The sequence below is a fragment of the Culex pipiens genome, chromosome 2, assembly GCF_016801865.2.
Source record: "Culex pipiens pallens isolate TS chromosome 2, TS_CPP_V2, whole genome shotgun sequence".
NCBI lineage: Eukaryota > Metazoa > Arthropoda > Insecta > Diptera > Culicidae > Culex > Culex pipiens.
This window is the reverse complement of record NC_068938.1, coordinates 99,335,265-99,352,959: the sequence shown is the minus strand read 5'-3', so window position 1 is coordinate 99,352,959 and position 17,695 is coordinate 99,335,265. Positions and strand designations below refer to the sequence as shown.

Below are 17,695 nucleotides of genomic sequence, written 5' to 3'. Positions count from 1 at the left end.
TGGAATAAGACGTGTTGTTTGTTAATTGCAAAATATCTGTGTTTTTATTATAAAAGAAAGTCCCCGACCACGACAATTAAAACTTTTGTTGTCACCTGTTTCTCTTGATTTTGTGAATGCTAATGGTTGATTTTCAACAAAAATGTCTGCTGAAAGTTTATACACCACATCCTGCATCGGATATAAACGTTTAGATAGTTTGATTTTTTTTTGGCGTTCATTTTGTGATCATCTTTGCGAGCCGTTTTTTCATAATGAGAAATGACATTCACATCCATTTTCAATTTAATTTTACTCATTTTTATTTTCTCACCCTATCCTTTATTAAAGTATCTCCAAAAAGTCATGAATGGGTTATGAAATTCAATACAACAACAGTAATAAAGATAATAGTTTTTAAAATAGTTTCAGCTTGTATTCACAAACATTTATTTATTTTTTTCAATACAGTTATTGGAATAAGTTTTGCATAAAAAGCCGAAAGATATGTCAAATTATGCCATATTTAACATCTCCAGCGTATAAAACATATTCAGTGATGAAATTGAGACTCAACAAGAACAATTTCATATCGAATCATTGTTTTGGTTTGATGGAATTGTAACATTTAATTTAAAAAAATGGATTTTCAAAGAATTATTGATTTTTTCACCACAATCGGAGGTACCAAAAAGTTATTATTGTAGACTTAGAGTACAAGCCATGCCTCAATTTCGCTACATAGGGTATGGTGGTATCTACGTTTTTGAGAAAGATACGACAGTTTTGAAAAAAATCACGACTTTCCAGTAATTAATAAATATCTCTGAAAGTAAGAATCCGACAGATGTAATTCAAAGTCGAAGTTGTAGTGCATGTGAAAACCTTTCGAATGAAACCAAGCGAGCAGGTTTACGTATTGCCAAACTTGAGTTATGAGCATTTTAAAAATTTGGCCTATTTTTTTTGAACATTTTTGTAAAATATTGAATTGATATTTTACCTAACTTCCCCGCATCATAGAGGGCTCATATTTGGCATGAGTTCATCTTTTATGTAGACCAACAAACGCTGCAAGTTTCATCAAAATCGGAGCTCATCGATGCGAGCAGCGTGCCCCCTAGCGAAAATCTGGCTCTTAAACAAAGAATCAACAACTAACACTGCCCATACAGAGTCATTACAAAAATGACGTAAGTAAAAAGTAGAAGTTGTTCATGCAAATTAATATTCATTTCAAGAAGAAGTTGTTCATAACTACAAATTAATATATTCATTTCTGATATAAGGAGAAATGACTTTTCTAAGTGTAATACAGACAATTCTTCTTCTTCTATAATTTTACAGTTTTCTTCTTTGCAGTAAAACAAGTAACGATAATTTCTTGAATTTGACACCAAACATCAACTAAAAATGACTTCTGCAATAAATTGTCCTTACATGAAACGGCAGCTATTCTTGGAAACCAAACATCCCAACTCAATTGAGGCACTCAATAAAATGGTACCGTAAACTGGGGTCAATCGGGACACATGGGGCGAATTGGGACAGCAGTTTTAACCATGTTGGAGCACAATATTTTGATTTTTCTGGTTGGTTTCGGTGAGAACAGAGTCAGGCCAACAAAATGTGTACATCCATTTTCAAATTTGAAAGCTTTAAGTGCTCTAAAAACTGCTGTCCCTATTCAGACTGTAGTCCCGATTCACCCCAGATTACGGTAGTTTATCTTGATTTCAAGATAGTGTCAATAAATCCATAGAAAGACAATTCAAAGTACCATTTATCCAGAAAATACCTCAAGAAAGCACACAAAACGAATCTATATGAAAAGCCACAGCAGACAATGCAGTTCAAAGAAACTATCAATTAAATGTAAATTAAACCAAAGACCCAAGGGAGACAAAACACAGAAAAATATACACCTTGGCAGTCCCAGAACTACCAACAATGGAGGGACAGACCAACCTCACGAACAATGCACCTCCGTACCATCTTCAACGCAATCCATTGAACGATTCTCTTCGATTGAGGCTCAATTGACTGCAAGATGAAAACATCAACTCAATAGACTCACATACGATCGATCCGAATGGCACACACAAAGAAGAGAGTCCACAGGAAAATAAAAGGGCCCAAAACATCATCACATGGGTGGCCAAAAAGTCACCTTCGATGCGTTCTTCTTCCCAAAAACCATCAGCTTCACACCATGGAGTGCTGGTGCGACATGCAGAGCGTCGTATGACACTGTGGATTACCAAAAATTAAGTGACCGCTCGAGCTGGGACATGACTCGTACCTTGTTGGAATCGTTCTCTTCGTTTGTGAGAGCCGTTCCTAGGGAGGTTAAGAACAGTCAACAGATAGTCAATCTCCTCAAGGATTCGGGCTGAGGTAATTTATGGCACCGAGGACACCGAGACAGTAATGACAATATTTAGTCACTTTCCTGCTGGATTCCGGGGAGAGTCCAATGTGGCAAGAGAGTTGGAAATGAGAAGAATCCTGATGTTTCGAATTCTCGGGCGTTGTACCATTATACCAGTATCGTACAAGTTTTTTTGTTTCTTCCCTACGTTTTTAATTTGGATTTTGAATCTTTAAATGCAAAAAAAAAATATTGAAGTAGTAGATTCGGTGAATCGATAACAGATCTCTGGTTCTTATCTTATGAAATACTGAGTACACAAAAACAAAGAAAACAAATGCATATGTAAGATATGTAAAGGCCTAGCGATGCGATGTTATAAAGTCACACTGATTTAAAATTATTGAAAGGACTGATGATTTTGATTAACGTCATTTTGTTTGATTTTGCTATAAAGCTATTGAATAAAGGCTATAGCCAACTGTATGGGTAAATCGTTACCGTTTATCGACCCTCTTCACAGATCTTTAGCCGGCAGGATATTTTCGTTCGTAAAATTCAGATATGTACGGATTTTTTAATGAGAGTAATAACTATTGATGGATTTTAAACTGTTATTTTCAAATTTCTTTAATACAAATTTGCCCTATGAAAAAGTTTGGATGGATAAACAAATCGAAAGGTTTTTTGAAGTTCAGTGGATTCAGAAGAATTTCTCGCTTATCAAAAGCTTATGAAAATCTGAAGCTACAATTTTTGCAGGCATACACGCAGAGCAATATAATTCGTGGACAATATCTTGACATTTCGTAAACTGAGTTCAACAAAATATTAAACAAACATAAAGTTTTGAAACAGCAAATCGCAGTTTTTAAAAGATTTTTTTGAAGCATCAAGTAGTGATGGAAGAATCTTCATCAAAAGAAAACGAAAAATTGGTAAAAGAACACTCAAAAAATCTTGCAGGTGAAACGTCACACGTCCAAAAATTATCTGGCACTTTTCGTAGATGTATACAAAGTTTGTAAACAAAGCGAAATAAATTAATTTAAGTGATGCGAACAATGAAATTCACAAAAAATCTTCTACTAACGATTTCTTCGAAAAATTCGGAAGCGATTTTTTGCGTCTTTCGCCTCCTCTCTCCCTCGCGGGTGATGATAATTCGCAAGCGAAAAAGATTATTTTTGCGATTATTCCATCCCTGCATGTAAGTCATAATTTGATATCAAAGTAGAATTTTTCAGTTTTAAAATTTTCTAGATTACCAAGTCCACGCTCTAAATTTTTAGGCTAACTCACCGTCTCGTAATTATTGAAACTAACCTCAATGCTTTTGCTCACAAAGGTGATGTGCATGCTTTTGCATGCGATATTACACATAATTTTTTTACTGATTAGCCTCACTCATTTTTTAAGGTCTCTAAGAATTAGCTTCTTACAGTCTCAAATTTGCTAGATTTGCCTGTTTTAATTCAACAGTCAACAGATTTCTCTTAAGCTGTAAAATTGGGTTCATAAACTCAATTATTTGAACAGAAAATGATTGATTTTAACACTTTTAAGTTAAAAATCTAAATTGGTAGTAACTTAGGAACTATTAAATACAAGCCATTTAAAGATGTTAAAAATTATAGTGCCGTAAACAGGGGTCAATGGGGACACTTGGGGCGAATTAGGACAGCAGTTTTAACCATTTTGGAGCCCAATATGTTGATTTTTCTGGTTGGTTTCGGTTAAAACAGACTCAGGCCAACAAAATGTGTGCATCCATTGCCAAATTTAAAAGCTTTAAGTGCTTTAAAAACTGCTGTCCCTATTCAGACTGTAGTCCCGATTCACCCCAGATTACGGTGCTTGATTGCTCGTTACATTACCAAATTTTCTTTATTCTAAACTTCAGTCACCTTGGATTTCAAAACTCTTAACTTTTTGGAAAAGGTTATCTTATCGATTTGGTATCTTGCGCAATAATTGTTTGACCAACAAGGTATGTTAAAAAAGCTGGAATTTTTCAACTTAACAAAAACATAAAAACATTCAAAAATTAAAAAAAATCAAATAGGGTAAAGACAAGAGACAACAAAGTTAGTTAAAAAATAAGTGTGTGACCATTTTCAAAAATGTTAAATTAACAGCGAGTTGATACAACAAGAACATGCGAAAAGATTTAAAATGAAAGATAAAATGCTATAATATGGTGAAAAAAAAACTTTATTTTTCACAGCCTTACGAAATTCATTATTACAAAAATGGTTTCATGCTTTTTTTATAACTTAAATTTTTATTTAATTTAGTTCAAGTGCAGTGAAAAAAACTTATTTTAGTATAGTTTTATCAAGCTGCTGTGCAAAATAAATTTAAGTTTTGTATGAAGCTCTATATTTTGTTCACATGTAATTTTTCTATTGGATTATTAATTTTTTTTAACATTTTCCAATTACATTTTTGTTTCTAGGGCACTCATGTTAATTTCACATTTACTTTACACTGAACATCAATGCAACTTTTTTTGCTGTACTCCTTTGTTTCTTACCACATAAAAAATATATAAAAATCAGGAGCATAGAAAATAATAGTTGAATATAAAACTTTTAATGAAATTATTTTTAATGGAAAAACAAAAACTTTCATACAATATTTTAAATAACTTGAAAATGTTTCTCCAAGGAAAATCTTGAAAGTATTGAAAATCAACAACATTGTATATGAGTCTCAATGCATTAAATAACAATACACTCAAAAAAATGAGTTCGCGTAAACGTGAACAGAATTCATGCCACCGGGAACCAGGAAGAAAACTGTTCAACTCTTATAGTGCATTGCACCATGAAAGTGAACAGTTTTCTTCCTGGTTCCCGTTGGCATAAACTCTGTTCACGTTTACGCGAACTCGATTTTTTGAGTGTATAATATCATGAAAAGTCTACAGGGATAGTCCTTGAGCAATTTTCAGGAGCAGTCGCGGGCAGAATGTTGGGCAACCCTGCTCTAGACCATCTTCCAAAATGGCAACTTGCAAAATGGTGCTTCCAAAAACTCATTCTTGGTGTCAACATGACGCTACCTTTCTGTTTCACCTTAAGAATAAAAAAATATGAGTGTTGGTAAAAACACTACCCAGCAGAAAAATGTGTTTTCAAACATAGCTAAACAAGTAAAATATTATAACAATTTAGAGTTTTTCCATTCCATGACATATAAAACCCACGGTCCAAAATGTTAAGAAAAATGTATGGAGGAAAAACCACAGAGAAGAGGGGTTAAAATTTTAAAATTCAAAGGCCACGTGTTTTGAGCACGCTCGTTAACCTGTGAGGATTGCATGAACTTCAAATTAAATACCTATTCATCGATGCAAAACTGGAACTAATTCAGCAACAAATTCAAGAACCACAAGGTAAGACCACCGTGATAGCCAATCTCTGGTTAACCTTTAATAAAGAAGCCTTCCGGACACCATGTAATCTGTCTCAACATGCTACCAACCGAGCTGTAGAAATTAATGTTCAAAACATTTGCCAGGTCAAAAAAAGCCTTCCAAAAAACCAGGACAACGCCTCGTTCAGCGTTCTAACAATGGCGTTCACGGTAGGACCTCAACTTCCTCCTACGTGCCCTTTTTGCTGCTGATTTGTTAGCCTCATTTGGGCCCAGACACTAGATTTCATTATCTGTTCATTAGAAAGCCAGAAAAAAATACGAACAAGATTTCACCTCCCTGATGCAGATTCCGGACAACTCTGCGGGCAGCCCTAGTTTCACGCTCGCTGTGGCCGATTCTCCACAACTGTTGCAACAAGTGGTGTGACATTGGCCACTAACGACGGAGGAATCCGTCGGAGGTGGCCAACCCCGGAGGACCACACGCACGACTCTTGATGACCTTCACGCGAAAGGCCACAGTTGGAAGTGGACTCCCGGTAGGCACTGTAGCTGCAAACTCCGGAGTCGGTAATAAACGGAAGGCCATTAAATTCAATCGAGTTGGACATTCGAAACCCTACTTAAAGAGGTTGGCCACCGCGTGAAGGACCACACCGTTCCGAATAACTGCGGTAGTTTAATGGAGAGATATACGCACCTCGTTTTTGCGTTACACGGTGGAAGGGGTGACGAACTTATTGAGGTGAGAAGTTTGATGGCAGCTTTATTCACGAAGCAGCTTAGCTTTGCAGGTATTGGATAGGGTTGATGAAAACATTGGTGTTCAAACCCAATTTTGTAAGCTCAAATCAAGGGTTTGCAGATACCTCTCAACGGCAATATCTGTAAAACGACCAGTCTTCATCTCAAATTTAAGCCAATACTTCAAGCATCAAGCGTCTCCATTGTGAGTAAAAAATCTATTGACCAGCCCAAACATCCGTACACGTATCGTAATCCCTGTCAAATTTATCAGTTCCCACAAGTGCGCGTTCACCCAGGCGTTCACACACCCGGACTCGAACCCCACTCGGATCAGAGGTCGTATCGCCCCGGAATGATGACTTGTCCGGCGACACAGTTTAAAGTGTTACGACCTGCGCGAGACCTCCGGGAGAAGGATTGACCGTAAAGGAATTAGGTAAACGACGGTGTAGTTTCACACCCCGACGACCAACGAACCGGGATGAATGAATTTTCTCGCGTGATGATGATGTCGTTGCTGACGATGGCGTCGTCTGGCCGCGGCCCGAAACGCCGATGTAGGTCCCGCCATCGGGCAAGCCAGTAACTGCTCGTAAAGTAGTCTTAATTCGGGTGATATCCATTTCGAAGAAATCCTTCCCGAGGTGTGTGAGTGTGCGTTAAAACGGCAAAGACTCTTAAATACCTGTTAATGACGAACGACGGCGATGTGACCGAGGAGCGAGATCTGCAAGAGATCTGGTACCCTGGGACAGTCAACGACACGAAAGGTAGCAACCGGGTGAGTGTTCCGACCCGAAAATCGTTGCCGTTGAAGGTGGTGAACGGGGCAACTAGAAGCTAGCAGAAGGCCCCATTAATTCGAACATTAGCGGACCAATTAAACGTGATACGTCTGTTAGCGGGCTACTTTACAGCTGCATTTGCATACAGGATTAATGCTGAAGAGATGATGTTTGCAGTCCCGGTGGTCTTGATATAAAGAAGCATTGTGGCAGTTAGCATGAAAGTAAATGCTTATTTTTTTCTAATTAATGTAAAAAAATATTTCAAGTTTTTTAAGAACAAAAGTTGTTCAAGGTGACCACATAGGTTAAATATTATTAAATATTATGAAAATTTCCTATATTTTTTAAATATTGTTAATATTTCTTTATTTTGAAAAGCCAAACATTTTTTTGAGAATTTAATTTCAAATTGAATTCGTTGATTTAGAAATCACATTCACTGTTGTCAACGGGCCCGTTGTAAATTTTGCTGATTTGGTACCTGGTTATAAAAAATAAAAGTTTTAGCAATATAACCTGTCTAATCAAATCTAATCTAATCTAACACAAACGCTGCCAGTCCGATGAAAGCATGCTGGTAAGTTTTTGTTGTTATGAATAAATGCAGTACATCCGAAAACACCCGACAATGCATTGCAAAAATTAAAGCGGCCAGCCCTACTGCGTTGTGTTCATCGTAGAGAGGATTCTGAGAATGGATCACATTACACAGAATCTACAGGGGAGGAAAGAAGGACGTACCAAACGCTCCAGTTTACAGGTTTATATGCGTTTTGTAGGATGTATTTAGTGTAAATATAGTGTTGTTTTTTTAATTAATTAAATATAATAATGCAATATAATGATCATTTTTATAAAATCCCACCTCCTATTTATAATAACCACTCACCCCATGCACACAAACAGCGACACAAAAGAAATGAAAATTAACACGAAAAAACAGGACTGCCCGTCCCTAGGCCCGTCCCCACATGCACCTCACTAATCCCGGCCTGAATCAGAATTTGTATCAATAAAAACATTTCATCGGTTAAAATTGCGTTTTCAAAATTTCAAGATTTCTAATTGTGGGTACCGTAAACCAGGGTGACATTGATTATCCAACTGTCATTTTTTTGAAATTAAATATGTCTTTATTGAACTTTCTTATAATAATTACATTTCATTTACATTTTAAGTGGTATGGCTAAATGCTCTTCTACTTTGATACATTTTTCGTTTTGTTATTAACTGTTCACATTCATTTTAAATTCATTGAACTATTCAAAATCGTTAGAACGAGTAAACTACGAACTGTATTTTAAGATAAATCCTCCAAGCGTTCTTACTTGTTCCGCACGAGTTTTGCAAACACGCAGTGTTGTTGTCATCTCGATGAAATTGTTCAGAAGTTCTTGTGGTGAAAACAGGTCACTACTGCCTTCATCCGTTGGTGCTGGTTGGTTTTTCCTAGGTTGCTGACTGGAGCCAGGAGGTGTTGTATTCTCTGCAACTTTTTGCCGCTAATTAAACGGCAATGGCTGCAGATTTGGAACCACGCGAACAGATCCCGCTCCAGGTGACGCAAAAGCAGGAAAATCCACGTCCGTGAAAGTTGGTGGTGTTTTGCGACGATTTGGTTGGTGCCTCGTCGTCGCTTGCTGCCGAATTTTTACAAACTCAGCTCGTTTTGTGCAGCTTCGATTCTTGGTCGAATGGTCGCCGCCGCAATTGAAGCATTTTGCTTCGATGTTCTCGTTGATTGTTTCGCAAGCTTGAGTTTTGTGCTCACCTCCGCAGGTTGCACAACGACTCTTGATGAAACAGTTCCTTCCACCATGTCCAAACTGCAAGCAGTTCGAACATTGCGTCACGTCACGGTGCACTGGACGATAACGTTCCCAAGTCACGATAATGTTGAAAATTTCCCGAACTGCTTTCAGCTCAGACGGCGTTGTCGATCCTTTCTCGAGATGAACCAGGTATAGTTGATCACGATACTTGATGTCCTTGTTGTGTCTCGTCATCTTGAAAACTTCGATCACGTTCAACTTAAGAGTGTTGAGCTCTTCTTTCAGCACACTCACATCCATGTCATACAGGCCACGGAGGACCTGATTCATGGGGCGTTTACCAGGATCGTCATGGCTGTAGTATTCAATCTTTGGGTTATTCAGGAAATCCTTTCTGGTAGGTAGCAGAATTTTGAGTCCATCAGCACACAAGCGAATGAAAGCTCGTAAAGCACCAGATTTGATAAACCCGGTCAGCCACTTTCGCACCGAATCCGATGACGATGTTTTCACAAAAATGGGCGGCACCTTTTCCCGTCATTCAAATTCTAGAGTTTTTTTTTGAAAAGGTCCTATAAGCTATTGTCTTTCATATGTTTATAGGACCTATTCAAAAAAAACTCTAGAATTCTTCTTTCTCGCTCACGTTCACAGGGAGTTTAGCGAACTGGTTTCCAGACGAATTTTGAGCGTCCTTGCTCAAACTGCCTGGCTCTTTAGCTTCTTCAAATCTGCCGATCCTGCTGGTGAGGACAGCCTCTTTTTCTTGCCGTGAGGCATTTTTGCACTTTTTAGCACTTTTTTTGGTGTGTGAGGGAGGCACGTTTGACTCGCTTCTCTGCTAATCGCAGACTCGACCCAACTGTCAAGGTTTTTCTCAAGATTATTATTTTTAAAATATGTACTGGGATAGGCCACACAAGGTCCATGCCAAGTCCATGCACTATCTTTGAAAAAAGGTTTTTCAAAAGTACCTTAAAAAATAGTTGCATGGAAAATTCATATTTGGAATTCCGGGCGGACTTTGATAGTCACAGTTTCTCTTGTTAAATTTATATCTAAGTGTTCAAATTTTATTTCTACGTCAAATTCACCATCGCTAAGGTTGGTACCGTCATCTGGGGCGAATCGGGACTACAATCTGAAAAGGGACAGCAGTTTTCAGAGCACTTAATGCTTTAAAATTTGGAAACGGATGTACACATTTTGTTGGTCTGAGTCTGTTCTAACGAAAACCAATTAGAAAAATCACTTTCAATACAAATGCTGAAAAGTTGCACTTTTCAACACTAGTATCGAAAAGTAATATTTTTCAATATTTTTTGTTTTGAACGGTGAATTTACTTAACACATGGATGCTTGACTTAAAACTGAATTCAAAAAGCGTTTTTCGGAATTGCAAAAAATGTTGTAAGCAACTTGTTGCAAAACTTGATTTTTTCAGCACTCGTCGTATTTATCCAACTCGGTAAACCTCGTTAGATAAATGTATGACTCGTACTGAAAAACTCGTGCTTACCATTTCATTAGGGCGCATAACTTTTTTAGACAAGAGTGTGTCCCTTTCACACCTTATGTAAACTGTCATTCGAGTGAAAGTGATACACTATTGTTTACAAGAGTTATGTGCCCTTTTGAAATGTTAGGCTCCAATTCTTCTTTTAGCAACTTGTTGCATAAACTACTATTACCGCGTGTATGTCACACATAAGCAATTTTTTAAATCCAAATGCGCCTAGCTGTATGCAACAGTTGTGTTGCTCTGCCAACATTTGGGAGCATTGGGACCGAAAGCATCCAGCAGGGTAACCAATTCTGCACCTAATCGATACTGTATATCGTTACAAACCGTTTCATAACAAATACCTGTTCGATCAGTTCTGAAAAGTGAACTCAGATAAACCTACCAATTTGTTCTGCCTGCCTGTCGTTCAATCAGTGCAAATTTATAGAAAATTTAATCAGAACAACCAGCTATCGATTTCAATGTGCTAACAATGTCGATTTGTCGTTTATGTGCAGCATCCGATTCAGAACTTTCGTCGATTTTCACCCGGAAACAGATGAGAACCATCGCCGATATGGTGCAGGAAGTAACATCCGTTGAGGTAAAAGTGGCTCGTAAGGAGCAATTGACCTATCAATAATCTTACTGTTATTTTAGGTTCCAATCGATGATCCACACTCCGTCCTGGTTTGTTCAGATTGCATCGAAACAACTTTGGTTGCGTTTAATTTCATCAAACGAGTTCAGGAAGTGGACCGACAATTCGAGAACAAACTAAATCGGATCGAAATGGAAGCTGCTGACTTGGTCGATGTAAAACAGGATGATGAAATGATAGAATCCTCAATTTTCGACGCTGATGGAGTAGAGCTGATCGATCACTCTGCCAGTACGATGCCAACCCAAAACCTTCTTACCCTGGGCGATGGATCTGTTGAGATTGTGGACGGTGAACCGGACGAGACTGCAAAGGAACTCTTGCAGCTGTTCGTTGAATCAATACAGCACACTGATTCGGACAAATGGTACAAGCTGAAATGTGACCGGGATTTTGCGGAGTTGCTGACGGGGTCTGTGAGATTTAACGAGGAAGATGATCATTCGGATGTAGAAAAGGGATCAAATCTAGTAAAGAACGAAGAAAGCATCGCGCGATGTTGTGACCGGAAATGTAAGACGACGTTTCAAAGCCATGCAGAACTATTTGAGCATGGATCAAAAGTTCATGGAGGTGATCGACACAAAGCAAGAACTTCAAACCCATTCAAATGTTTGATTTGCTTGCAATGGTTTGAAACCCGGCGGTCCCTGGTGGGTCACATGCGCAACCTGATCGTTGATTATCGATGTCGCACTTGTGACGTGTATTTCAACACACAACGAGAACGGGATGCTCATGTCAAAAATAGTCATGAATTCAAGACAAGTCAACGATATAAAATTGAGGAACAACCAATCAAAATTTGCTGTGGTTGTGAGGCCAAATTTGAAACGATGGAAGAGCTTAACCAACATGGCATCGATGTCCACAAAACCACGGCAGCCTCAGCGATCATCAACAGACTTGACTATGATCAAGAGTGCAACATTTGTTACAAACTCTTCAAAAACAAAAACAGCGTTCGATATCACCAAATCTCAGTGTACAGACTAAAACGATTTATCTGCGGAATTTGCAACAATCAGTTTGAAACATCGTCCAAGTTAAACAACCACAAAAGAGTGCACATCACCGAACGCAAGTTTGTCTGTGATACCTGTGGCGGAAAGTTCAAATCAAACTCCGAGCTACGCCTCCACACCAAGTCTCACGAAGAACCACAACTGATGTGTTCCAGCTGCGGAGCTCGTTTTAGGAAAAGGTCTCATCTACAAGTACACCTAAAGGTTCACGACGCAAATGCCTATGAATTCACGTGCCACATCTGTCAGAAGCAGTTTAAGCACAAATTCACCCTGAAGGAGCACCTTACAATTCACACCGGCGAGCGGGTGCTCAAATACGCATGTCCTCATTGCTCGAAAAAGTTTCCTCGCAATCGCGACCTGCAGACGCATCTGCGAAGGGTTTGCGAAAAGGGTCAATAATAAACTTCATTACAGCTAAAATCTGCTTTATTTTTGGCCTTCCTCACCTTACTGAGGAAAGGCTATAAAATCACTCGAAAAATGAACTTCTTAATTCGACCTCGTAGACCCACCTTCACGTATACCTATCGACTCAGAATCATGTTCTGAGCAAATGTCTGTGTGGATGTGTGTAGGTGGGTGGACAAAAAATTTGTCACTCGATTATCTCCGGACTGGATGAACGGATTTTGACCGTATTAGTCTCATTCGATCCGTCTTGGGGTCCCATAGGTCTCTATTTAAAATCAGCAAGTTTAGTTAAGTACTTCAAAAGTTATGCTAAAAAAACGATTTTGGCGTATGTCCGGAAGATTGTAAAAAGGGTGGTTTTTGCAAGAAACCCTATCATGTTATACATTTTCAGAAAGGTATTAAAAAGACCTTTCCAATGAGCCCAAAACATTGAAGATCTGACAACCCTATCAAAAGTTATTAGCACTTAAGTGTTATTTATACACTTTTTGGAGGCCGGATCTCAGATATTTTAGTAAAAATGAAGTCCGGGTCCATCATGCGACCCATCGTTAGTTAGATAATCGAAAGACCTTTCAAATGAGCCAAAAACATCAAGGATCTGACAACCCTATCAAAAGTTATTAGCACTTAAGTGTTATTTATACACTTTTTGGAGGCCGGATCTCAGATATTTTAGTAAAAATGAAGTCCGGGTCCATCATGCGACCCATCGTTAGTTAGATAATCGAAAGACCTTTCAAATGAGCCTAAAACATCAAGGATCTGACAACCCTATCAAAAGTTATTAGCACTTAAGTGTTATTTATACACTTTTTGGAGGCCGGATCTCAGATATTTCAATGAAAATGATGTCCGGGTCCATCATGCGACCCATCGTTAGTTAGATAATCGAAAGACCTTTCAAATGAGCCTAAAACATCAAGGATCTGACAACCCTATCAAAAGTTATTAGCACTTAAGTGTTATTTATACACTTTTTGGAGGCCGGATCTCAGATATTTCAATGAAAATGATGTCCGGGTCCATCATGCGACCCATCGTTAGTTAGATAATCGAAAGACCTTTCAAATGAGCCTAAAACATCAAAAATCTGACAACCCTATGAAAAGATATTGGTACTTAAGTGTTATTTATACAGTTTTTGGAGGCCGGATCTCAGATATTTTAGTAAAAATGAAGTCCGGGTCCATCATGCGACCCATCGTTAGTTAGATAATCGAAAGACCTTTCAAATGAGCCTAAAACATCAAGGATCTGACAACCCTATCAAAAGTTATTGGCACTTAAGTGTTATTTATATACTTTTTGGAGGCCGGATCTCAGATATTGTGATAAAAATATTGTCTGAATCTTCCATGTGAACTATCGTTGGATAGGTTTTTTTTATCAGACCTTGCCGATGAGCCAGAAAAATTGAAGGTCTGCGAACCCTATCAAAAGAAATGAGTAATAAAGTTGATTTGTTAAACATGTTAAGGGAATGTTGCTATTTTTACTGAATGTATTGACTTTATGAATGTGAGGAAGGCACCAACCACCTAAAGGTGGATTAAGTAACGTTTTTTATGTCTCTTAACTATAGAAAAATGGACGGAATTTTTGCTTACTTTCCTACTTAACACCTCCCTATTGCCAGTACTCGATCAAAATCCCAAAGCGATCTCTTCTAGCCCGCACAAGTCAAACAAATCCGGAACGCCAACTCGACCATGTGCTGCGGAGCATCCGACCGATGGCAAACGTACAGTTCCCGCGGCGGGGAGCTGAACAACCGTCCCAGAACCCAAAACTCGATCCTCTCACCGGCGCTGCCCTCCTTCGGCACGGACATGAGCATTCCTTGCTCTTTGATTGCCACCAGCGAACGTTGCGTATTGACCAGCTTGTTCGACTCGTTGGACAGCAGGTCGCGGAACTTCTTCGTGTTTTGCAGTGTGTCATGGATTAGGGTGCAAGTTTTCTGGAATGTGTTCATGATGATGTCGTGTTTGGAGTTCAGAGTGTTCAGCACGGGCGCAATAAAGACACCTTCCCCGAGTTCTAGCTGGACAAAGTAGTACAGAAGGTTTTCGGTACCGAACGTCAAACTGCTCGGGATCAACTCGGAGAATTCTTTGCAGCGATTTTCAGATATTTCCGTTATATCGAAGCTGCTGCTGCGTTGGCTGCTGTTCATGCTTTGACCCCAGTCCGAATCGTCATCGTCGTCGTGCTCGTTCAGGTTTTCATCTTTGATTGCGTGATTCTTGATTGAACTCGATGCATTGGACTCTTCGTCGTGATTTCTCGTGCTGCTCGGACGGCTTTCTTCTGTACCAGTTTCGTGTTTCGAGGAGGTCATTGGAATGCACTGCGGTCGTCGGTTTGAGTCAATCCAGATGCGTATCAGATTTTCAATTCCCGTCGATTTGAAGTAGTCCAGCATGTCTTGAATTTCTTCCACGTACCGTGAAAACGATTTGTTGTGGTTGGTGTCGATTGGAACTTCCAGAATGACCACCATTAGCAAGTGTCCGATCGACACCAGCATCAGATACGCGTCGTTTGTTTCGTGAAACTTTTGCTCGCAGAATTCTTTGAAGTAGATTTTTCGCCAAATGGCCATATTTTTAATGTTAGTCGTTGAAATGACCTCAAAAATGCCAAAGTTTCTCAAAATGACTTCCACGTCCCTGAGAAAGGCTCCGTTGAGATGCGAACAAACCAAGTACTGATTGTAATAGAGGCAACACCCGATGATGGTCAGATCACAAAACAAGTCCACCAAATCATCGTTCCAGTTGCGATAATCCATGGCTTCCAGCTCTCCAAGTGCATCGTTGATGCGAAGCTGTATTTCTTTCGGAAGTGGCACAAACTGTGGCTGGTGGAAGGACTTTTCAAACTTGTCCATGCATCTGTTGGTCTTCACCGAATGCCTCACAAGTTCGCACAGCTGCATCAGCTCCGTTTGTTGCTCAACTGGCTTGTTCAGTGTCTCCGAACAGTTCAAGTACAGAATGCTCATGAGGTTGCAGATTTGTTCACTTTTTTGTTTCACCGAAAACAGTGAAGCATACTTGGAGTTAAATCCTAGCAGCAGCACGCCATCGTCCAATACGTTGTAGGTTGTGTAAAATAGTGAGTTTCTTATTTTCAAGTTGGTCATGACGGTTCTCGTTTGGAATGAGGAACTGAAGATGGAATGCAATGTCAGGAAGCTACCTTTCGAGCTGAAGAGCAAATTATTTTCCCGCGTTGGGTAGCAAAACGTAACATCCAGCTCGTCGTTTTGCGAGCCATCTTTCGAGATGTAGATCATGCTGAATATCAAATCATTGCTGCTCATGGTTTGGATATCGTCCTTGTTGAAGAGTGTTTCTTGGCTCTGAATAAGATCCATGAGGTTGGTAATTTTGATTTCGATCGCATTCGAAATGTCGTGCTCGATCATTTCGAAGAAGGTGATTTTCAAAATTGTTGGTATCATTGTCGAGCTTTCCAGCAGCGCGTCCAAGTTGTCAACCGTGACCATTTCAGCATCAACCGATTTGATCCAATCCTTTGACTTGACCAGTTTGCCTCTGTTAAAGACGGAATAATCTTTTACTTTGTCCACCATCAGCTTTCTTCCATCTGGAAACAGGGACGTTGTGATGCCAAGGATGGTCTCACTCAGCGGCAACAGGTCTTTCAGAACAATATTTTTCTTCGGAGCAACGCTGATGATAATTTCCTTGTTGATGCCATTGAGCTGCTCCTTCTTGATGGTATTAATCACGGTCACCTTGAACAGCTTGTGCTTGTTCTTCTCCCGGTGGCCGAACTTTGAGAGGATGTTCTCCTTCTTGCGAATCGATAGCCGTTTGTACTCATTGCGGAAGAACAGATCGTCGTCGAATACGATCGGCTTGGCGTGGTACACTAGATCCAGCTTGATGTAGAATAAAAAGTTGTCACTGATGAAGGGACTCCATTCGTGGGCTTCGCAGCTGCTGTTGCTGGCCGATGAAACGGATTGGTCATCGGTCCAAACCTACAGAAAAACGACATCTTTTATTTGTGAGTTTCTTGATTAGATAAATCTCACCTGTTCATCTGTTGCTATCTCTTCGGAAGCCTGTGGCGAACGATTTAGATTATTGTTGTACAAATTGTGATGACCGGCGTTCATCATAATTCGATGTTTTCGGATTTGTTTATTGTGAGGAACTGAGTTATGTACTGGAATCAGCCATGCCAGATATACAGATAAATCTGTATTATACAGATTTTTTGATCCCAAAATTCATAACAATCTGTATATACAGATTTTTTAAAAATGATTTAATTTGAAAATTTCAACAATTTAGTAATTGAATAATGCTTCAATATGATTTAAAAGCTTAAATCTGTTGTGAAAAGTCTAAAAAAATCTTCTATGGCTTCGAATTTGACATGATACAGATAAAATACAGATTTATTTTTAATAAAATACAGATCTCCCATAAAATAATCTGGCAACGTTGACTGGAATGCCTAAGACCGATCAAGATGGATCCTCACAAGGTGCGTAGTAAATTATGATGCATTTGTGTTGAACATTCAGTTACTTATACGTTTACAGAATATCTGGAAAAAACATCACGTTTATGTATGTTTTACAATTTTTTGCACAAGAAACACAATTAATTTATTTCAGTTTTGATTTACTCTAAAAAACTGAATATGTATTTATATTGAACAATAATTGACTTTTTTTTGATAAGGTCCTATAAACAAAAGTAAACATTGAGTGTATCCCGCTTACTCCGATGGACTTTGACATAAGGTGTGAAAGGGATACACTCAATGTTTACATTTGTTTATAGGACCTTATCAAAAAAAAGTCAAGAATTGAACTATTCAATTTTGAGGAAACAAAAATTACCTAACTGAATAATAAATATTTTTGATGATTTCCCTATTTCCCTCAGTGCACATTGTTTGGAATGGAAACCAATTCGACACCTATCAGCTGGGTTGGATCGACTTTGACAGTCGTTGCAGCTTTCGTTTTCAGTTTGTTTACATCGCGTTTGAC

General features: G+C 38.8%; 2 protein-coding genes across 2 annotated transcripts; one reads left to right on the top strand and one right to left on the bottom strand.

Moving 5' to 3' along the window:
- Window positions 1–11,017: 11,017 nt before the first annotated feature.
- Window positions 11,018–14,220, top strand: LOC120429040 (zinc finger protein 658B-like). Its single transcript, XM_039594178.2, has 2 exons — window positions 11,018–11,149; window positions 11,206–14,220. Exons 1-2 carry the CDS (start codon window positions 11,039–11,041, stop codon window positions 12,634–12,636), a joined length of 1,542 nt encoding a protein of 513 aa, XP_039450112.1. The 5' UTR covers window positions 11,018–11,038; the 3' UTR covers window positions 12,637–14,220.
- Window positions 14,221–14,302: 82 nt separating this feature from the next.
- Window positions 14,303–16,883, bottom strand: LOC120429042 (protein inturned). Its single transcript, XM_039594180.2, has 2 exons — window positions 16,724–16,883; window positions 14,303–16,669 (listed from the first exon to the last, which is right to left on the bottom strand). Exons 1-2 carry the CDS (start codon window positions 16,808–16,810, stop codon window positions 14,321–14,323), a joined length of 2,436 nt encoding a protein of 811 aa, XP_039450114.1. The 5' UTR covers window positions 16,811–16,883; the 3' UTR covers window positions 14,303–14,320.
- Window positions 16,884–17,695: the final 812 nt, after the last annotated feature.

What these genes read in the sequence shown, in the direction of transcription:
- LOC120429042 (XM_039594180.2), bottom strand. Translation starts at nt 16,810, where the DNA reads ATGATGAACGCCGGTCATCACAATTTGTACAACAATAATCTAAATCGT. An exon ending in AGATAGCAACAGATGAACAG is followed by an intron (nt 16,670 to 16,723) that starts GTGAGATTTATC and finishes GTTTTTCTGTAG; the next exon opens with GTTTGGACCGATGACCAATC.
- LOC120429040 (XM_039594178.2), top strand. Translation starts at nt 11,039, where the DNA reads ATGTCGATTTGTCGTTTATGTGCAGCATCCGATTCAGAACTTTCGTCG. An exon ending in AGGAAGTAACATCCGTTGAG is followed by an intron (nt 11,150 to 11,205) that starts GTAAAAGTGGCT and finishes CTGTTATTTTAG; the next exon opens with GTTCCAATCGATGATCCACA.